Source organism: Bos taurus, chromosome 18 (genome assembly GCF_002263795.3).
Source record: "Bos taurus isolate L1 Dominette 01449 registration number 42190680 breed Hereford chromosome 18, ARS-UCD2.0, whole genome shotgun sequence".
Taxonomy (NCBI): Eukaryota; Metazoa; Chordata; class Mammalia; order Artiodactyla; family Bovidae; genus Bos; species Bos taurus.
In genome coordinates, this window is record NC_037345.1 from 35,566,755 (window position 1) to 35,590,202 (window position 23,448).

The 23,448-nt window shown below is 37.8% G+C and overlaps 1 protein-coding gene across 3 annotated transcripts in view; it reads left to right on the forward strand.

Annotated features, from left to right (window-relative positions):
- NFATC3 (nuclear factor of activated T cells 3) overlaps window positions 1-23,448 on the forward strand; it is a 91,745-nt gene that overhangs the window by 48,918 nt on the left and 19,379 nt on the right. For all 3 annotated transcript variants that reach the window (XM_005218707.5, XM_010814549.4, NM_001192831.1), the window contains exons 4-9: window positions 2,620-2,819; window positions 8,978-9,150; window positions 11,739-11,879; window positions 14,383-14,438; window positions 15,531-15,657; window positions 21,301-22,302. In XM_005218707.5, the coding sequence (XP_005218764.1) occupies window positions 2,620-2,819; window positions 8,978-9,150; window positions 11,739-11,879; window positions 14,383-14,438; window positions 15,531-15,657; window positions 21,301-22,302 (1,699 nt within the window). The remainder of the gene's footprint in view (window positions 1-2,619; window positions 2,820-8,977; window positions 9,151-11,738; window positions 11,880-14,382; window positions 14,439-15,530; window positions 15,658-21,300; window positions 22,303-23,448) is intronic.

Genomic DNA, 23,448 nt, shown 5'->3' on the forward strand with positions numbered 1-23,448 from the left:
AGTGAAGTAGAATAGAAAGCCCAGAAATAAGTTCTAACATATATGATGAATTAATTTTTGATGGGGTTCCAAGACCTTTCAGTGGGAGAAATGAGTCTTTTCAACAGATGGTGCTGGGAAAATTAGATATCCACAAGCAAGACAATGTAGTTGAATCCTTGCCTTATATGATATACAAAAATTAACTCAAAGTGGATCAGAGACCTAATGTAAGACCTAAAACTATAAAATCTTTGAAGAAAACTTGAGGAAAATCTTCTCAACATTGGACTTGGTAGTGGTTTCTTAAGTATGTTAGCTAAAGCACAAGCAACAAAAGAAACAAATCAGACTCCATCAAAATTAAAAAGGGTCTTTCCAGGTGGTGCAGTTGGTTAAAAATCCACCTGCCAATGTAGGAGACACAAGAGACATGGGTTCAATCCCTGGATCGGGAAGATCCCCTGGAGTAGGAAATGGTAACCCTCTCTAGTAATTCTTGCCTGGGAAAATCAAGGACAGAGGAGCCTGGTGGGCTACAGTCCAGGTTTGCAGAGTTGGACATGACTGAGCATGCACAAAGGCAAAAGGCAAAATTTTAAAAACTTGTGTGTGTCAAAGGACACAACCAAGAAAGTAAAAAAAACAACCTGCAGAATGGGAGATAGTATTTGTAGATCACATATCTGCAAGGGATTAATATTCAGATTATGTGAAGAACTCATACACCTTTGATGAACAACATCAAAACAAATATAAATGCACACCCATATGTACTGCCAAAGAATGTTGAACTTTTTTGTTTAAGCAGGCACTTAACTTGGTTGGAGTCAACCTGTAAAACCTGTCTCCCTGTGCTTGGTGGTACCTCATTATCTCATTTCAGTTATTTTAGCCTTAGGCTGCTTGAGTCTGTCCTGTTATGGATGGTTTACAGGTCAGACAAAGAACTGGGTGGAGTGTGTGTGTGTGTGTGTGTGCTGCTGCTGCTGCTGCTAGGTCGCTTCAGTCGTGTCCGACTCTGTGCGACCCCGTAGACGGCAGCCCACCAGGCTCCCCCGTCCCTGGGATTCTCCAGGCAAGAATACTGGACTGGGTTGCCATTTCCTTCTCCAATGCATGAAAGTGAAAAGTCAAAGTGAAGTCGCTCAGTAGTGTCCGACTCTTAGCGACCCCATGGACTGCAGCCTACCAGGCTTCTCCGTCCATGGGATTCTCCAGGCAAGAGTACTGGAGTGGGGTGCCATTGCCTTCTCCAGTGTGTGTGTGTGTGTGTATATATATATATATATATATAAAACTTGGAGCACCCCTTCTCTGGCTCTCTTTTCTGGGATTTGCCTCTACTTTCCAGAGGTTATGACAGGCTCTGTCCTTGTTTCTTCAAGCCCTTCAGACTGTAGATTTCTTTGGTAGTTTCAGCCACACTGTTAAAAGCATGGACTGTGGCTTTCCCTCAGATTAAAGCCTTAAAAACAGGAAACACACCTTCCCTTATTTTCTTCTTACATGTGTCAGTTTCTAGTATCTCTTTACTTTGATACTTTCCTTCCTTTCAAAGTCATTCTTTATATTTGTTCCAGTGTATAGTTGCTGTTGGACTTCCCTGGTGACTCAGAAGGTAAAGAATCTGCCTGCAATGTGGGAGACCTGGGTTTGATCCCTGGGTTGGGAAGATCCCCTGGAGGAGGGCATGGCAATCCTCTCCAGTATTCTTGCCTGGAGAATCCCATGGACAGAGGAGTTGACAGGAAACAGTCCGTGGGGTCGCAAAGAGTCAGACACGACTGAGCGACTAAGTACAGCACAGTACACATAGTTGCTGTCTGCATGATGGCAGGTCCAGTGGGTGCTACTCAGCCATCAGACTGAACACAGGAGTCTCCCTAAATGCTTTAGGCTCTGTTTCTTTTAACTGCCTCTTTTTTCTGATCACCATTTTTACCTCCAGTACCTCCTAGCCATCACCCTTCTTCATCCTGTGTTGCTGTTTTAACCCAGGCAATAGCTGAAGAGTACCAAAGAAAGTCAAGTAGCCTAGCTTTTTAAGTCAGTTGAAATTCTCAGTTGGAAACATGGAAAAGGACTTTTCAGGTCATTTCTACTAAAAGTATCTCTGATTTTAATAGCCTGATTGGGGACCTTCCCACATACGCTGATCTGTAAGTCCGATCTGGATGGTTAATGTTGCCTAGAGCACAGAATCAACATTTCTTTTATATTCTACATAGCACCTTATCAAGGCTTTTCAGAGTTTAGGTTGATCTAGCTTTTAATCTGGAGAAGGCAATGGCACCCCACTCCAGTGTTCTTGCCTGGAAAATCCCATGGTCGGAGGAGCCTGGTAGGCTGCAGTCCATGGGGTCGCACAGAGTCGGACACAACTGAGCGACTTAGCAGCAGCAGCTTTTAATTCCCCAAAACCCGCTCATCCCTTTGTAATATATTCCAGCATTTTATAACTCTTAAGATATTTCTGTAGTTTAGAGGGTTGTTCACCTATTACTTGTTTTGACTGTTGAGATAACATTTTATGTATCAATAGTATATGATACAAATACAAGACTTACTGTTGTAAACTTACTGTAAAATGCATGGATAATGAGTTGTTATTTTTCTGTGTTTGCTCTTCCAAATTAGCTCCTGGGCTACAGTGAAAAGCCAATAAATCTACAGATGTTTATTGGAACAGCAGATGACCGATATTTACGGCCTCATGCATTTTACCAGGTGCATCGAATCACTGGGAAGACAGTTGCTACTGCAAGCCAAGAGATAATAATTGCCAGCACAAAGGTTCTGGAAATTCCACTTCTTCCTGAAAATAATATGTCAGCCAGGTATCTTGAAACATCCTGAAATGGACTGTTTTTTCTTTTCCTGAAATAATTTTCATAAGAAAATATATTTATTTTTATATTAATAGCACAAAAATAAAATAGTCAGTATTCTGAATTAACTGAATAACATTTTATAAACAATTAGAGTATATTTGCTAAGGTTGGTATCATATTTCCATAAAGAAAATTCAATTCAGCAAAAGTTTATGACCATGTATTTACCAGGCAAGCATCATGCTAGTTGATAGAGACACAAATAGTGAACTTTTGTCAAGTAGCCCACAGTCTAATCAGTTCAGTCGCTCAGTCGTGTCCCACTCTTTGTGACCCCATGAACCACAGCACGCCAGGCCTCCCTGTCCATCACCAACTGCTGGAGTCTACCCAAACCCATGTCCATTGAGTCGGTAATGCCATCCAACCATCTCATCCTCTTTCGTCCCCCTCTCCTCCTGCCCTCAATCTTTCCCAGCATCAGGGAAAAGAGTCAAATGAGTCAGCTCTTCACATCAGGTGGCCAAAGTATTGGAGTTTCAGCTTCAACATCAGTCCTTCCAATGAACATCCAGAACTGATCTCCTTAAGGATGGACGGGTTGGATCTCCTTGCAGTCCAAGGGACTTTCAAGAGTCTTCTCCAACAGCACACTTCAAAAGCATCAATTCTTCTGCGATCAGCTTTCTTTATAGTTCAACTCTCACATCCATACCTGACTAACGGAAAACCCATAGCCTTGACTAGATGGACCTTTGTTGGCAAAGTAATGTCTCTGCTTTTTAATATGCGGTCTAGGTTGGTCATAACATTCCTTCCAAGGAGTAAATGTCTTTTAATTTCATAGGATTGACAATAAATAATTGCAGAACAATTGTGATTGATAAGTTTCCTTAAAGAAAACTTTTGACTGCTTTCAGATGTCCCATTTTATCCATATCCAAATAAAATGAGATTTTGCCAAATTCTGAATGAGAATGCAGTAGAGTTTTGTTCAAGTGGATTAGTTAGGAATGTATAGTACCTGTAATAGAAACCTGAAGTGCAGTGGCTTAAACAGCGAGAGGTTTAATTTTTCTTTCTGCAAAAGAAATATACAGATAGGCATTTTAGGGCTGGCATAGTGGCTCCATAAGTCATTGGGGCCCCAAGCTCCTTCTGTTTTTTCTTTGCTATTTTTAGGTTGTAGTTTTCATCCTCAAGATTACCTCATGATCCACAGTGGCAGCTAGAGCTTTTGCCATCATAACTGTAATCCTAGAAGGAATAGGAAGAAGGGGTAGGAGGAAGGGTGGGAGAGAATTTTCATCTGAGTCAGGCCTCTTTAAACAGCTTTTCCCAGAAACTTACCCAACACTTTTATTGCATCTCATTGATCATCCTTGTATATAGGGAAGACCTGGATATGTTTTGTTTTGTTTTTTAACCTGAGTACATTGCCACCCCTAACAAGATAGGGGTCTGTTACTGAGAAAAACAGAAAAAGGATATTTAGTAGGCAACTATTACTTTGCCACAATCAGGTATGTGAAACTTACAGTGACTTTTTTAGAGAAATTGTTTCAAACTATAATATAGGTCTTTCTTAAGGTGGCGTTGATATCTGTCCCAGGCTATTGGAAGAATAGTCCTATTAAAATCGGATTTCAGTCTCAGGCTCTCCTCTTTTAAATTTATATTTTTATTTAATTGAATATACCCCTGAAGACATGGTAATTTATGATATAACTGTACAATTATAAAATAAGAATTGCTTTTATCTACTTACTAGCAGAAAAGAAAAATTAATATAGATTTAAATAAAACCTTATCTTTGCCTGCTTTGTTCAAGTCAATAGTACTCGAGAACTGGATCCTATTAAGTCAATACATGGGCTAAAATGAGAGTTTTTTCATGGCTGGGGCACTGTTAGCTGATAATCTCTACTCTTATACTTTCTGTGTTCTGCAGTATATAAAAAGAACTTTGTATTCTCAGGTGATCCTTATTCAGGTACATGAGCAAAACTCTTAAAGAAAAATGTTAACTCTGTTTCCAGGCATCCTGTTTGACCCATTTTCAAATAAGGTGAGGTGGCCAGCCTCTAATGAGAATGCAAGAAGGCTTACCTCCCTTCCTCCCTTTTACTCTTGGATCTTACTTTTTAAATTTTTTTTAGCTGCACCACGAGACTTACGGGATCTTAGTTCCCCAACCAGGGATCAAACCTCAGTCCTTGGCAGTGGAAGCACAGAATTCTAACCACAGGACGACCAGGGAATTCCCTAGGATCTTTTTCATTTAGCATCAAAAACACATGAAAATACTGTTATTCAGATGCAGAGGGGAAATTGAAAATCAACTTTGAACTATCTTTTTCTAAGAATTCATAAAATTGCTTCTTAGGTGACAGTTTGCAGGCCATGTTTCCATTCATTCCTCTGGATATTTTAAGCAGTAGACTTTACCAGACAAGGACAGACCTACAAAAACTTTATCATTGTTATTTTTTGCCTCGGCTTCCTGGAAGTTCATGATCAAGCTCAATTATAGTAATTATAGTAATTCATGTAACGTTAGATTTGGGATATATTTATTTCCTGTTTCTTCTATTTAAAAATTTTTTTCTATTTCTTTCTTCTTGACGTTATTCGTGTTTATGTTGTAAAATGCCTCAAATCATTTTTTAAAATAATGTATAAATCAATAAATTAAAGAAAACAGAGTACATGAGTTTCTAAGACAGATTTTCAAGAATTTAAGAAAGCCTTACGTACCAAATAATGTGAACTTATCAGAACTGTAGGATCCAAACATGAAATAGAGGTGGTAGTCAAGATTCATGTTCCCTTCCCCAACCGGAGGTGGCAGACACTGACTGCCTGGAATAGACCAGAAAGAACAAATTCAGACTTAAATTGAAGAAAGTAGGGAAAACCACTAAGCCATTCAAGTATGACCTAAATTAGATTCCTTACAATTATACAGTGGAAGTGACAAATAGATTGAAGGGATTAGATCTGATAGAGAGTGCCTGAAGAACCATGGACAGAGGTTCATGTCATTGTACAGGAGGCAGTGATCAAAACCATCCCCAAGAAAAAGAAATGCACAAAGGCAAAATGGTTGTCTGAGGAGGCCTTACAATTTAGTTGAGAAAAGAAGAGAAGTGAAAGGCAAACGTGAAAAGGAAAGGTATACCCATCTGAATCCAGAGTTCCAAAGAATAGCAAGGAAAAATAAGAAAGCCCTCCTAAGTGAACAATGCAAAGAAATAGAGGAAAACAGTAGAATGGGAAAGGCTAGAGATCTCTTCAAGAAAATTAGCAATACCAAGGGAACATTTCATGCAAAGATGGGAACACTAAAGGACAGAAACAGTGTGGACCTAACAGAAGCAGAAGATATTAAGAAGAAATGGCAAGAATACACAGAAGAACTATACACAAAAAGTCTTAATGACCCATGGTGTGGTAACTTATCTAGAGCCAGACATCCTGCAATGCGAAGTCAAGTGGGCCTTAGGAAGCATCATTATGAACAAAGCTAGTGGAGTCAAAACCTTTGACTGTGTGGATCACAACAAACTGTGAAACATTCTTAAAGAGATGGGAATACCAGACTACCTTACCTGCCTCCTGGGAAACCTGTATGTAGGTCAAGAAGCAACAATTAGAACAGGACATGGAACAGCAGACTGGTTCCAAATTGGGAAAGGAGTGTGTCAAGGCTGTATATTGTCACTTTGCTTGTTTAAGTTACATGCAGAGTATATCATGCGAAATGCAGGGCTGGATGAAGCACAGGCTGGAATCAAGATTGTGGGGAGAAATATCAATGATCTCAGATACGCAGATGACACACCACCCTTATGGCAGAAAGCGAAGAGAAACTGAGGAACCTCTTGATGAAAGTGAAAAAGGAGAGTGAAAAAGTTAGCTTAAAACTCAGCATTAAAAAATGAAGATCATGGCATCCAGTCCCATCACTTCATGGCAAATAGATGGGGAAATAATGGAAACAGTGACAGACTTTTCTTTTCTTGGGCTCCAGTATCACTGCAGATGGTGACTGTAGCCATGAAGTTAAAAGACCCTTGCTCCTTGGAAGAAAAGCTGTGACAAACATAGACAGCATATTAAAAAGCAGAGACATGACATTACCAGCAAAGGTCTGTCTAGTCAAAGCTGTGGTTTTTTCAGTAGTCATGTATGGATGTGAGAGTTGGACCATAAAGAAGGCTGAGTGCCAAAGAATCGATGTTTGTGAGCTGTGGTGTTGGAGAAGACTCTTGAGAGTCGCTTGGACAGCAAGGAGATCAAACCAGTCCATTCTAAAGGAGATCAATCCTGAATACTCATTAGAAGGGCTAATGCTGAAGTTCCAATACTTTGGCCACCTGATGCGAAAGAGCCAACTTATTAGAAAAGACCTTAATTCTGGGAAATATTGAAGGCAGAAGGAGAAGGGGATGACAGAGGATGAGATGATTGGATGGCATCCCTGACTCAATGAACATGAGTTTGAGCAAGCTCTGGGAGATGGGGAAGGACAGGGAAGCCTAGCGTGCTGCAGTCCATGGTGTCGCAGAGTTTGACACGACTGTGCGACTGAACAACTTCCACTGCAGGGTGTGCCTGTTTTATCCCTAGTCAGGGATCTAGTATCCTGTATGATGCGGCCAAAAGAAAGAAAAAGCTCTACTGTTCTCTCAAAGCAGTAGTGTGGGGGAAGATTGGGAGATAGCCCCTTTGTTCTGCCTGCTATCCCATAAATTAGGTCGTTTCAAACCTAATCTATCTTGTATGGGTAATATCCTTTAATTAAGACTGATATTCAACCCACAACCATAGAACCACTCTACAAGATGCTTTAAATATAGTATGCCAATATTCATTGCCTTCCCTACTCATAACTCCTCCTTGATTTAGAACTTGATGAGAATGGATGTGGCAGTGTTATATTCTGATCTAGGATATAATTGTGTTGTAAGTAGAAATTAATAGTTACTATCATTCCTATAAATTTAGGTTTTGTTTGGTTGCTTTTTTCTTTTCTCGCATTGCTTAGCCAGAGTTTAAGATAGTCATTTCTGATACTCCACGTCATCTGCTAGAAACTTAACTGTCTGCTAAAATACCTTCCCTTGAAACTCAATAAAAATTGATAATCTCTGGTATTTCCCACCAAATACTCATTTGGCATATGAGCATGAATACTAGCTTGATACAATTTGATCAGTACTGTTTTGAGCTAAGGTACAGTTTTTCAATATTAGCTAAATACAGTTTATTTATAAATAAAAAAGTTTATTTTAAAAAATATTACTTTTTAAGAAATTTCCTTGCCTTTTTGAAGGTGAAAATATTATATTTTTCAGATTCTTCTTGAGCTTTTTTGGTTCAAGCCTGATGAGTTGTTTTTATTAATAAACGTATAAAAGTTTTAATATGTTATTGATGACTTATTTGTGGTCCTATAAATTAATCTTTTCTGGGCTAAGTTATATGTATAGAATTAGAGCCTTTCACTTTATATTTTACTTATCTAGTTCTGTAACAAACCACCTCAAAATTTAGTGGCTTAAAGTAGTAACTGTTTATTATTTTTCATGATTCTTTTCGTTGGCTGGACTCAGCTGGTCCATTCATGTAGTGGTAGCTGGAATCATTTGTGTACCTGATTTCAGCTGGAGTAGTGCAGAGTAGTTGAGGATTATCTGGGCCTTTCTCTCCAGCATACTAGTTGGGCTTCTTCATTGTGTCTCAGGGCTCCAAAAGAACAAAAGTGGAAGCTCCAGAGCTTCTTCAGGGCTAGACTTGTAAATTACACAGCATCACTTGGCCACATTGTCAAAGGAAATCATAAGGCCCACTATCAAGGAGAGGGGACATCGTTACTCTACCTCTTAAAGGAAAAGTGGCATGGGAATACAGGTATGGGGAGGAATTATTTACATCCCTCTTTACAGTCAGTTGGTACACTTAGTATTATTTGTCATCCAAAACATTTTTAATCATATTTTTAATTTAAATAGCAGAAAATAGCAGTCATATCTTTCTTTTTTGACCTGATTTTAGGTTGTGATAGTTGTGCCTGGCCAGTTAACATAACTGTTCAGCTGAGTTTTTTGGAACCACTAATTTCAGTTAGCCAATAATACTTGTATATTCTTTTCCACTAGTATTGACTGTGCCGGTATTTTGAAACTCCGAAATTCAGATATAGAACTTCGAAAAGGAGAAACTGATATTGGCAGAAAGAATACTAGAGTTCGACTTGTGTTTCGTGTACACATCCCACAGCCCAATGGAAAAGTCCTTTCTCTGCAAACAGCTTCTATACCTGTTGAATGCTGTAAGTGAGCTTGTGATGCTGTTTTTTAAATTTTATTTATAAAAGGTCATTTTCATTTTCTGTTTTATTTATTATGTTGAGATCAAAAGTAAACTGAAACCCAGGGTCTGGATAGCTGGTGTGATTTTCTTATATAGAAATAAACTACATGTGTAGTGGAAGTAAGTACTGATCTTGGAGTTAGGAAATGGTTTTGCATTATAATCAGACCCTAGGTAGCCTGTGTGGCTATAGACATTATTCTCTTGACTACAGTTTTCTTAACCTGTAAATGAGGAAAGGGGCTTGATGACACTTGAGAACCAAGTCATGAAGCTATGAGTCTGACACTAAGTGTCACTATTACTTGGTCACCTTTGTTTTATTAAAATGTTGGAAGATGTCTGTCTTTACGAGCTGACACTTCACCTAACTATGGACTCACAGGCTTTTGGCTTTTAATTGTATATTTATTTACACCAGCTTGAGAAAGTGAATATCATTTACCCAGATTTTCAAGGCCAAGAAATTGAAAAAGGCCCTAGAACCCGATGTCTACTCAAGCTGTGGATTGAGAACTGTGGACCTCAGGCAGGTTAGCTGTTAGTACTGAAATACTGAGATTGTGGTTTAGATCCTTTAGGGCATAATTTTTGTATTAACTTTTAATAGATAATACAGGTATATGGTACAGAATTTTAAATGAATAAAAGTATAGAGTGAGGCCCCTGCACTTGCCCTCTGTGGTGGCCCACACTATGGAGTGTGCTTCTCTCTGAATCTGAATAAATCCACTTCTTACCTAAAAAAAAAGTATAGAATGAAAAGTAAATTTTCAAGTCAGCTAAATCCTCTTCTTAGAAACAGCTTTTGTTGCCATAATTTTTGTTACTCTGCCAGACAAGTGCCCATTTAAGCATATATTTCTCTAATTTTTAGCAACATAATTTAAATAATTTTAAGTTCATAGAGTAGCTTGAGTTTTTGAGATGAATTCATGCTAAAATTATTTTGTTTTCTCTTTTAGTTTATTAACTTAATGTGTGACTGTTGAGAATATAGAAAACACAGAATGGTATAAAGAGTAGCATTAAAATCTTTTGTAATGTCACTTCTCTGATATAGTCACTATTAACCATTTTCTGGATTTTTTTGGGTCTGAGTATTTGAGTATTTGGTATTTTCACTTATAATGGGCATTTTTTCATATTGTTAAATATTCTTCAAAAATACTTTCAGCACATGCATAATATTTTATTATGGCTATACCATTTGCTGAACACAGTTTGAGTGTTCAGCAAATGTACTTGTGATGGTTGGTTTCCACCATAAATAATTAGTCTTACTCCCTAGGCTGGTCAGTGCTTGTTTTTATGCTCCTTCTCTGTTGGGCCATTTAAAACATAAATAGGGACATAATGTTTTCATAAATGTTTTCTGAGATCTAGGTTGGTACTTGGTACTTTCCAAATTGTAGCTCATCCTAACCAGACCCATCCCCTATGACACATTGTCTTTGAACAGGACTAGGATCCCAGTTCATATACCTTTTGTGGCTTGGTGTGAAGTACTTGGAAGAGACATAGTGAACTGGGACTGCATGCATCATAAAGGCAGTCAAATTGTTTAAATTTCTTAAAAATGTGTTTTGGCCAAACAAAACACAGCTGACCCTCTAAGCCACCAATTTTCCACCCAAGTAGTAGGACTAAAAGTAGACCTGTTTCCAAAACATGAAGAAGAAAGTATAGTCCACACTTTATTTTAATCCAGAGAGAAACATAGTTATTGAGGCCTTTGACAGGAATAAACCCTTAGAGAACCTAAGCAGTCAAAAGAAGTATAGCTTGAAACTCAAGCATTTTTTAAAAAAAGAAAAGAAAGGCTAGAAATAGGATCTCCAGAAAATACAACAGTTGAACTCAGTTGATATCAGAAAATGATGGCACCAAGGAAAAGTTAATACTTTAAATAATAACTTACAAGCTTTAAGATAAATTGTGTTCATATATCCTGGGAAGGAAGAGTAGAGTGGACTAAGAAATATTTATGTTCATTTTAAAAAATTCTGTATTGAAATGTGTACTTCATGTATACTTTGTTTAGTTATTCAGAAGATCATCCAAAATGTAATCCTGATGTCTTGATGATCTGGCTATTTTCTTTTTTGCTATTTTCTTGATGAAAGATTTACTTGGTGTTTGTCCTTTAGAAACTTGTCTTCTTTTAATTGTATGTAATATAGTTATGCATCTTTGGACTTAGTTTTCTTCTTCTATTAAATTTGCCAATTTTAAAAGGCAAATTGTAGGGAAGAAATGTATTAAGCTAAAAAGAGAAAAGTGGATGAGGTAAATGTGTTGGAGTCAACATAAGTTGCGGGCATTGATTAATTTCTCTTTATTAGTTTCTCTATAGTTGTAGTCTAATAATAATGTAGAATCACATGACTAATAAGTATTTTGTTTTCTAAATAGCATAGTTATTTAGATAATATTGTCCTGCATTTTATAAAAGCCCAGAATTTTCTTCTTTTATAGCTAGAATTTGTCATTTACATGTGAAAGACTGTAAACTAGTATTTATTTTTCTCCACTGTTAAAAAACAGCTCAGCGGTCTGCCCAAGAACTTCCTCATATTGAGAAGTACAGTATCAACAGTTGTTCTGTAAATGGAGGTCATGAAATGATTGTTACTGGATCTAATTTTCTTCCAGAATCCAAAATCATCTTTCTTGAAAAAGGACAAGGTAAATAATATAAGATTTGAGTTGACACAGACATAGAAAACAAACTTATGGTTACCAAAGGGGATAGGAGAGAGAAGGGATAAATTAGGAGTTTGGGATAAGAAGATACAAACTACTATATATAAAATAGATGAACTGGGCCACTCTCTTAAACCATACACAAAAATGAACTCAAAATAGATTGAAGACTTAAATGTAAAACCTGAAACAGTAAAACTGGAAGAAAACTTAGGTAGTAAGCCATGGCATAGGTCTTGACAGTGATTTTTTGAATCTGACACCAAAAGCAGCAATAGCAGAAATAAAACAGACTACATCAAACTTAAAAAGCCACACAACAAAACAAACTATCCACAAGATGAGAAAGCAGCCTACTGAACGAGAGAAAATATTTCCAAAGCACATAAAGAGTTCATACAGCTCAGTAGTAAAAAATCAGACAATCCCAATTAAGAAATAAGCAGAAGATCCCAGTAGACATTTTTCCAAAGAAGAACATAGATAACCAACAAATACGAAGATTCTTTCTCTACATTGTTAATCATCAGTGAAATGCAAGTCAAAACCATAGAGAGGGACTTCTTCCCTGGTAGTCCAGTGGCTAAGACTCCATTCTCTCAATGTAGGGGTCTCAGGTTCATTCCCTGGTCAGGGAGCTAGATCCCACATGCCGCAGTGAAGACCCGGCAAAGTCCCCCCAAAAAAAGAAAAACACAAAACCATAGATACTACCTCACACCTCTTAGAATGGCTATTGTTAAAAAAAAAAAAGCTGGAAGAAACAAGTGTTGGCAAGTCTGTGAACAAAAGGGAATTGTATACTGTTTGTGGGAATGTGAACTGATGCAGTCACTACAGAAGATATTTTGGAGATTCCTTAAAAAATTTAAAGTAGAACTACCATATGATCCAGCAGTTCCACTTCTGGGTATTTATCTGAAGAAAATAGACATACTATCTCAAAAAAACATACACAGTCCCATGTTCATTGCACAGTGTTTACAGTAGCCAAGACTCGGTTATAAGGACCCTGGCATCTATCTCCTAGTACATCCAGAATGTGTCTTTATTAATTATTGTAACCACCACATTTCATTATAGTGAACTGTTTATATTTGCCTTTCATCCACAGACAGAAGGTAGGGTATCCTGTCTCTTATTTCGGCAACCCAGAGTGCCTGGCAAGTTGAGACCCAGCAAATGATTGCTGAACTGAGCTGTAGTTCTGAGTAGGCATAGCATTTGTGCACAAGGGTAGCTCATACTTAGTTGTTGGAGTAGAAAGTGGTGAAAAGGCATTTCACCAAGTCTTCACAGACCAGATGAAGTCATCCTAGCAGTGAAGGTACTTTCTGGTTTTGTCACTGGGTGAATGCCCATGACATAAGAAGAATGCTTTAGAATAGCTGCACATTAGACTGGAATGCGAGCACTAGTAGCAGATGGGGTGCTCCCCAGGTAAACAAGTCACTTGTGACGAAGAGACAGAAACCAGATAATAAAGATCTGTGGTGACCCAAATCTGGAAAGCCTAGCAAATTATTCACAAGACCATCTGTTTCTAAGATCTTGACAAGCCAAGCAATCCTAGAAAATGAAGTCTAGTAGGGGGAAACTCACATAGCAAGGGCTGGGGGTTAAAAAAAAAAAAACAAACCCAGCTGCATGAGTACACAGTGTGGGAGCTTGAGCTTGGCAGTAGGAAATGTGGCAGACTGAGGGACACTTGCTGGCCACATGCGAAGTGTCAGACACTTTCTTTATAGTGTAGCTGCCTCAGATAACATATTCACAGAGACATAGCATCTCCATGTAAGACAACAAGAGCTTCAGTCACTCTCTGTCATGTTGAGTCATTTCTCACCTGGTCTATTCAGTCCTCAGCCTGATGCATTTGGAGGGAGATGGTCACACTGGAAGACTGTTCAAAGAAGAGTGACTAGGGGGGCTAAAATATCGTTTAAGGAACAGATGCGGAACTAGAGGTGCTAGGCAGCAGAAAAGGAGACACAGGAAAACACAGATGCTTTTAAACATATGAAATACTGTCTCACAGAGACGCTCAAGATTTTTAGGGGGTGGCTACAAGGAGTAGTGCTTAGGCCAGAGGTTGGGTACTTGAAGGAGACATGTTATCTATCATGAAGACAGAGCAGTTTTCTAGCAGCAGTTATTATCCAAAGATGAAATGGGTTACTTGGTTAGGGAATGAGTTTCTCATTACTTTAAGGCACACAAGCAGAAAGAAGTTGGCCGCCACTTTGTAGAGGTGTTCTCAGAAGATTTTCATACATCACTTAGTAGACTAAAGTCTACAGGCCCTGCAAATTCAGGTAGCCTAAGATCTTTCTTCACATTTTTTTCCCCATGGGTAGACATTTTCATAACAGAAGTCAGTGAGATAAAGATCCCTTTTGCCAATAAACTTGTGATACTAAATAAGTTAGATTTTGTTTGCATGCTTTTTGACTTCCTTTTAACTGTAAATTGTTTCTTTCAATAGATGGACGACCTCAGTGGGAAGTAGAAGGGAAAATAATCAAGGAAAAATGTCAAGGGGTAAGAAGTTGATTTCTTTGGAAATATTTGAGATGCTTAATGTGAAAATTAGATAATGTTGCTTTGTGGTATAGATGAGGAGTCTTTTTTAGAAGTTTGGACATGAGATAGACTGCTTTCCTGGTACTAAAATAAAGTTTAGGAAAGATAAACTGTTGGTGTCTTCCCCTTTTTTGTGGATAGGGAAGGAGAAATTAGAAATGAAAGATTATTAGAAGTTCTTACTGAAGTTATCATTGATTTACTTCTCTGAATTCAGTGAACGTCTTTAAACAACGGGCAAAAAAATAGGAGGACAAGCCCTCAGGGGTTTTGTATTTAACATACTCTTTCCAACTCCTCCACATTAAGCCTTCCAGGATTCAACACTGAAAGCTGTGATCCCTTCATCCTGGTTGGAATGGAGACAGAATTTTCTCTGGGGTAGGCAATACTACTTCCCACAGGGTTCTCCAAAGACCTAGAGAAGTTAGATTAAGGATTGTGGTTGACTTGGAACTAAAAATTTTCTCTATGCATATGTAAGATTATTCTTGATATAGATACAGATTTTGTGTTTTGCCATTTAGAACATTTTCAATGTAAAATTTAAGATAAAGGCGTTCCCTAGTGGTTAGGATTTGATGCTTTTCCTCCTGTAGCCCAGGTTCAATCCCTGGTGAGGGAACTGAGATCCCTCAGGCCACGCAGTAAGGCCAGAAAAAAAAATAAGAAATCTATAACACAATATGGGAGCTATTAAGCTTTGATTAAAAATTAGAACAAGCTTTCACTTAAGATGTATAGTAACATGTAATATTTATTAGAGCAAAATATCTGACTACATAGTAAATAATAAGACTTGATTTCTGCCTCAACTAGAAACCCAAGTAGGTGAGTGAAAAGCAATTTCTCCTTTAATGGTTTACTTGAAAGAGCTTTTCTCTGTTAAGACTGAAGTATCCTTAGAGTAAATCCCCAGATGACTTATATGACCAGTTAATGTGCATAATGAGCCCGAGTAGTTAAGACTCATGAGATGTGTTGAGTTTAGCAGGTGCATTTCATTTTTAGTTCTGAGTGTAACACAATCTTGCTTTCTATGCTCCTTAGGCTCACATTGTCCTTGAAGTTCCTCCATATCATAACCCAGCAGTTACAGCTGCAGTGCAGGTGCACTTTTATCTTTGCAATGGCAAGAGGAAAAAAAGCCAGTCTCAACGTTTTACTTACACACCAGGTACGAGGAGTTATTGTGATGGTTTGCTATAGAGCTTGCTTTCATAATGAATAAGGTTATGCAGTGAATCCTGTATTAGTTAGTGTGTTTAAGATAGGGTGCTTATAATGAATAAAAATCCCAGTATACGCCTTGTCTGTAAAGTTTGCATTTACTTCAAATGTTAGAGCCGATAACAATTATTTTTTGTTGTCATTTGTTATAAGGAACTTAGAAGGTTGAATGTAGATTTGAAGTCCATTTTTCAGGAGTTACCAAAGGTCACCAGCACTGTTGGAAGGATAGATGTCTGAATACGTGTGAACTTTCCTTCTGCCCTTCGCACTGCAAAAAAGCAGTGTGCCTGTTTTGTAGTGTATTCATCTCAACCATTTCCAATCAAAATGGGAAATTTCTCCTTAAATTTTTCATTTGGCAAGCAGCAACTATAGCCTGTGTTGGCTTTGGGGGAATATAACATTGATAGCAGAATTCCTGATTTTATAGAGACACCCTAACAAAGAAGACTTCCACACCTCTTTCTGCAGCAGCTCAAGTGCTGTGATTTTCCAGGTCTGGATTGTGACACATAAATATTATATGCAGTAATTCATACTGATGTTTACATTCTTAGAGAACAAACATTTATAGAGGTCTTCTCTGTGCTAGATGCTGTATTATTAGTCATCAGAACATATGATAAAAAAATTATAATGAAGCTTATTCTCCAAAACTTATTATTGTAAAAACTTTTAAAGGGTTTATTGTAAATGAAAAGAACAAACACTGAGTTTGAGAGGGTTCTGGTTATTAGTCATTCATTTGTCACCATATTCTTTTTAAAGCCTGGCTGTATTTCATTTATAGCCTCTGAAGACTGCTTATATTCCAGAATCTGAAAATTATTATTACCTGATCATGTTAGTACAATACTTGGTAATAAAATATTTCAGATAACTTTCAGACCTTTGAAAACTAAGGATTTTGGTTAGCCATTTCATTTATTCATTAATTCAATAAGTATTTAAGGGTGCACACTAAGTGAGCAAAACCTGTCTTAGCTTCTCTCTCATGGAGCTTATAATCTAGTGGAACAAATAGAAGCTAATAAATCTCTAAGTAAATAATTTATAAATTTGTAGTTAGACATATAAGAACTGTTAAGGAAAGGGAAACAATGCTGTGGGTGAAAATAAGAAAGGGACTCTTGCTAGGCTAACTGGTTGTCAAGTGATGCTTGAGTTAATAACTGAAAAATAACAGTAATAGTTTATAATTACATAACATTTACTATGTTTTAGTACTGTTCTCAGCCCTTTCTGTATTCATTTAATCCTCTTAAACCTGTGGGGTAGGTTGTTGCCTTATTTTACAAATGAGGACACTGAGTGGCTAAGTAATGTGCCCAAGGTCCCAAAGCATATATTCTAGAGCCAAACATCATATATAGTCAGGTTCCAGAGTCTGGGCTCCTAACTTAACCTAGACTACATCCATTTGTTCATTTATTTCGCAGACAGAGCATTTTGTGTGTGCTAGGTGCTATTTTAAGCAGTTTATACATACAAACTCATTTATTCTCCCATAACGCTGTAAGGTAGATAGTGTTGCCCTCCCCATTTGGCAAGTGAGTGAAGTGAGATCGCATAGCTAACAAAGGCAAACGTGAGATATGAATCTTTGCAGTATGGCTGAATAGTCTATACTGTTAATTACTATTAGATAAAGAGTGGGAGAACATTCCACATAAAGGCTGTAGCATATGCAAAGGCCTTACCGTTGGTTGGATCAGAGAGTATTAAAAGAGTTGTAAGAAGTGAACTTTAACAGGGAGGTGACATGATCAGATCTGTATTTCAAAAATGATTTTTTCCCATGGTTCTTCTGTCAGTTTATAAGATGTCAATGACCAGTTTAGTCTTTCCTCAAATTAACTAACTATAGAGTGTGAAATTTATATAGGAAAGACCAGGAAGAATAAAACGTGATTCAAACATCTGGTGTATTTTGAGTATACAAAGGCGAGAGCATCAGTGATAATAAAGAATATCAGGTTTCTGAGAAGAGGGAAAGGATAGGATTTAAAATATCCCAATTGGCATGGACCTTAAATGGGAAAAGAAAAGGAGGGAAGGTAAAGAAGATGAAGAAGATGGATGCCCATTAAGAACGTTTACAGACTTAGTCGTGGAGAGTTTAGGGAGTTTCCAAATGATAGCTTCAGTTTTGTTTTTATAAAGAATGACATGCGGCCTCCTTCTGTGAGCAGAGAGAGGAGAATGTGGGTAATTTGGCAGTTTAATGGTGTGGAGAAATATGAAAAAGTTATTGTAAAGAGAGGGGAGAGTAAGTTACCACCGAAACCTAATAGGATAATCAAAGGACACCTTTGATGTTGATATTGGTGAATTTATGGATACAAATTAGCTCTCCTGTGTAAATTTCTTAAGCAGCACTCAGATTCTTCAGGGCAGGTGGTGAAATATGAATAATAGGGCTCATCCAGGGTCCAAGAATGTTACTAAATTCTTTTGAGATGAGGAACTATAGAATCTAACCTGAATAAGAAGGAAGAGAGCTTCTGGAGTTGGGGGGAAAAGGCAGTAGTGTCAGCATGTTAGAGGTGTTGATTACTACCATCATAGTGGTGGTAGCAGGTAGACAGAAAGGAGCAAATATCATGCCTCTACATTAGCAGCTCTTGAATTGAGAGGACAATATAAAAGCAGAGTCCTAGAGGGCATTCCATATGAGAATGGAAATCAATGGGCCCCTGGAGTGCAGAGAGAACATTGGATTGGACTGGAGCTGTCATCACTGGCCTTGTGGTTGACAGAATACAAATCAGGTGGCACACACTAGTGAAGGAAGAGTGGACACACAAGTGTTTGGACAGTCCTTATTCTGCTTGATTATTACCTTTTGTCTGTCACATTTTACTTTTTTCACCTTTTTTCTAAAATGAAATTTTGAATAAAGTTTTTACAAAGGCGAATATGTTACTGTGAACGTTTTTAAAGGACAAGTTGAAAAAAAATTTTAAAGCATCAGTATTCTCTTTCACTCTATCATTCTCTTCTTTAGATCCTTTAATTCCATATATAACTATATCATTTTAAAAACAGAACTGAGACCATACTATCTTATATATATTCTAATTTTATAACCTGAACATTTTTATTTTTTCTTATCAGCAGATAATTTTACAGAATCTTAATAGCTTTTTAGTATTCTACTGTATGACCCTTTGTTATGGTAGAGTTACTATGTTTGTCTTATTAATTTGTATGAATGCTTTATAGTAGAGATTTTAGCCATTTTATGTGTAACAATAATTCCTTTTTAATTTTTACTTATAAAAACTTTATATATTTGTAAGTTGCTTATTTTTAATTAAAGGATTTGTTTATTTGCCTCCTTTTTGGCAACTTCCTCACAGTAGGGATCTGACCAGTATCAATATCCAGAGGGGGAATAATCATTAACTACAAGTGGCTAATTTAAAAACAAATTGTTTTTAATTAGGGATTATATTTAGTATTATTTGTCCCACAATCCATTTGCTTTCTGAATGAAGACAGTTCACAGCGTATGTGTATGATTTACACATGAACCTTACCACAGATGGTAATAAAGCACACAGCCCTTCCCTGGGGTTCAGCTACTTGAACTTCTGCCCAGCTTGTATTCAATAGCTTCAGAACTTCCAATGTGGGGGACCCTACCCCCACCCCAGAGAAAGTGTATCTCCCTCTGAAGTCCAGCAGAAGTTATTTGTACATGGGGATACCATCTGAGCTCTGGTTTTTGGAATCATGGGGATTTTTCAGACAGTATTAGAGTCAAACTCTCATATATAATATTTCACTTGTGGGAGGGTATAGTCTGTATTCTAAATAGTTGACTGGGTAAACTGACTTTTATATTTTGGTTGTTTTGATTGGGAGGAAAAGCATGCCTTACAATCAGAAGATCAAATCTCAGTTCTGCCACAGACTGTATCTACTGCCTAACCTCTGTAAAAGAGGATATAATACTAAACAGTGATTTTCAAATTGTTTGGATTGTTTTATTCTTCAAATAAGGGCTTCCCAGGAGGCATAGTGGTAAAGAATCTGTCTGCCAATGTAGGAGACATGGGTGTGATGCCTGGGTTGTTGGGAAGATACCCTGGAGGAGGAAATGGCAACCCACTCCAGTATTTTTGCCTGGAAAATCCCATGGACAGAGAAGCCTGGCAGGCTACAGTCCATGGGGATCACAAAGAGTCAGGTGTGACTGAGCACAGCACACATTCTTCAAAAAAAATCTTATGCAAATAGCAATATTATGAGAATAAAGCTGGCTTGGGTGCTCTTTTAGCACTGGAAAGGGAAGTCCAGAGCTTTTACTCTTTGGATCCTATTCTATATCCATCACTTGAAGAAGAGTGCGAGACTTCTCATGGTTTGAAAACCACTAGACCAGTTGATTTTTTTTTTTCTGGATTCTTCTGTTCTTCAACATTCTAAATTTGAGAAATAGATTGTATAATACAAAAGGTAGAATTAATCTGTTTCCAAAACTTGTCTCATTGTAGATATTGTAAGATATGTTTAACTGTATTTCCCTCCAGACAAGAATAAATTACCATAGACCAGTGTTGAGGACATCATGTTGGAGTCTGAATTCCTTATAGACCAAAAGAATAATTCTTGATGTGGCAGAGTGAACATGCACTTGATTTAGTAAAACAGAGTTCTCAGACTGGATACCCAGATATTGGTCAGGAATGTAGAAATAAGGATTAGATCACACACACAAAAAGGTGGATGTTATGCTGTAGTTTTCAGTCCCTCTGTGTCCTTTTTAGTACATGGTAACCACCCATTTATGTAACCAAGGATCCCAGCTGTTTCATTCAGGATTAAAGGATGAGAATAGGCTTTCTTGGGTATTCTCCCTCCTTAGGTAGAAATATGACTCTGGGTATAGGATTCACTGTGGCTTTCCTGAGACCAGAGTTGGAGGCAAAGTGAAAGATGAAAAAATCCAGTAGTGCAGGGACAGAGTTCTAGTTCTGCCAAAGTCGAAGAAAAGTAAGTACATCAAGACATTAAGGGCAGAAGAAAAAAGACATTAGACAGGTCAGGAGCCAGTAGACACAATGAACCAAACTTGAAATACCTGAACAAGAATCAGAAGGCAGAGAAACCTGTGTTCAAGACCTTATGATATCACTTAGCTGCTGTGAGATCTTAGTGTCTTTAATCTCCTCTTCAGTATAGTCATCTGTGAAGCAGGGTAATAATAATCTCTACCGAATAAAGATCTTCAGGTTTTTAAAAAACTATTTATTTTTAAATAGATAATATATATACATGGTGAGAAACATTCAAAAGGCCCCAAAACTTTTTACAGTAAAAAGTAAGTCTTCTCCTGTTCACCTATTTTCCCTTCCCAGTAGTAAACCCAACAGTTACCAGTTTCTTGTACATCTTTCCAGAGATATCCATAATGTATAAGCAAAAACATATGGTTAAATTATCTGGCTTCCCTGAAGCCTTTTGAGTTTTTAACCCCTGACTTGAATGTGTGATATAGTTGTATAGCCTAGAATGAAGACTATTCATAATTATTTTATGTGTTATATAATAACATTTGCTTTAATCTCTTCCTTTTCAGTTTTGATGAAGCAAGAACACAGAGAAGAGATTGACTTATCTTCAGTTCCATCGTTGCCTCATCCTGCCCAGACTCAGAGGACTTCTTCAGATACAGGACACCTACATGACAGCGTACTTTCTGCACAGAGAAGCTTGGTTTGTCCCATCCAGCAAACATATGCATCCATGGTAACTGCATCCCATCTGCCACAGCTGCAGTGTAGGGATGAAAGTGCTGGTAAAGAACAGCATATGATATCTTCTTCAGTCGTGCATCAGCCTTTTCAAGTCACACCAACACCTCCTATGGGGTCTTCCTATCAGCCTATGCAAACTAATGTTGTATTCAATGGACCAACGTGTCTTCCTATTAATGCTGCCTCTAGTCAAGAATTTGATCCAGTTTTGTTTCAGCAGGATGCAACTCTTCCTAATTTAATAAATCTTGGCTGTCAAACACCATCATCCATACCTTTTCATTCTTCAAATTCAGGCTCAACAGGACATCTCTTAGCCCACACACCTCATTCTGTGCAGACCCTGCCTCATCTGCAGACAATGGGATACCATTGTTCAAACACAGGACAAAGATCTGTTTCTTCTCCAGTGGCCGATCAGGTCACAGGTCAGCCTTCCTCTCAGTTACAACCCATTATGTATGGTCCTTCACATTCAGGGACTGCTACAACCGCTTCCCCAGCAGCCTCTCATCCCCTGGCCAGTTCGCCACTTTCTGGGCCACCATCTCCTCAGCTGCAGCCTATGCCTTACCATTCTCCTAGCTCAGGAACTGCCTCATCACCGTCTCTAGCCACCAGAATGCATCCTGGACAGCACTCAGCTCAAGCACAAAGTACAGGCCAGGGAGGTATTTCTGCACCTTCATCTTTATTATGTCACAGTTTGTGTGATCCAGCTTCATTTCCACCTGATGAGGCAACTGTGAACATTAAACCTGAACCTGAAGAGCAGGAACCTAATTTTTCTACAATTGGTCTGCAGGACATCACTTTAGATGATGGTAAGTTCATCTTTATGTTCTTGAAGCAGTGACGATTCAGGAACTTCCTTCTCTTAAGAGTCTTGAGAAAGTTACCATCGATTGTTTATTGCATATGGTTGGGCTGTTACTAGAAATATGTTAATATATGATTCTGGAGAGATAGACATGAACATACATGCTTTAAAGTCTATTTTACTACTTATATCTGTTGTGAAGGCTAAGACCTTGAGTAATAACCTACCACCTATTTGTGATGGAACTGAAGATGTGAGCTTTATTGGGCAGTTTTTCTTCCAGAACATATAGTGAGGTCGCAGCGTCTAGAGAATGGAATTCAGAAATGTTAATTCAGTAAACATTGTAGAGTCCTATCCCTTTGCAAGACACAGAGTTAGATGCTAGAAATACTAGAAATGTATCAGGGTAGAGTTCCTGTCCTTGAGGAGATTCTTCACAAGTAAAGAACCTGCTTCTCTGTGGCCCTGCCGGCTTGCTGAGTCAGATAGTGATGATGATACAAGTCCAGACTGGTTTGCTGCTGCTGGTACAACTGTTGGCACCATGATAAAAAGAAGCTATTTATATAAATGTAACAAGTTGGTGTGTAGACCTCTGATTTTATGAAATCATAAATTGGACAGCAGATTCTGCAGTATTAATAGTTGAAAATTCCCCCAAGATAGAATTTTCAGGTAATAATTTTAGAGTTTATTCTTGGCTTTGTCATTTATATGGTAGTGAAAAACTGTCTAAATAGGAATGCAGTGAAAGCTACCTGTAACATTTTTTTGGTATGAAATATGGAAATAGAATTTTAGTTCTCATTCTGTAATCTATTGAAAAGTTAACACTAGGTCAGTCCTCTCCTTTATACATCTGGAGAGGCTATTTACTCCTTGGTTGCAAAGCTGGTGTTAAATTCCAAATTCCAAGCAAAAGAGAAAAGGAAGATAAATAAAATGATAAAATGTGGGAGCCCCTACCCCTATCCCCAACTTGACACCACGGCTTTACTGTCATATTAAATGAGGATACAATGTCATGAGGAAACAATGATCCAGTAGGTCTTAGTCACTTACAACCAAGATATAAAAGAAACACATTAGGAGATCAGCAAAAAGATGTGAAAGATTCTATAGGAAGGATTCAGAGAGGCTTCCTTGA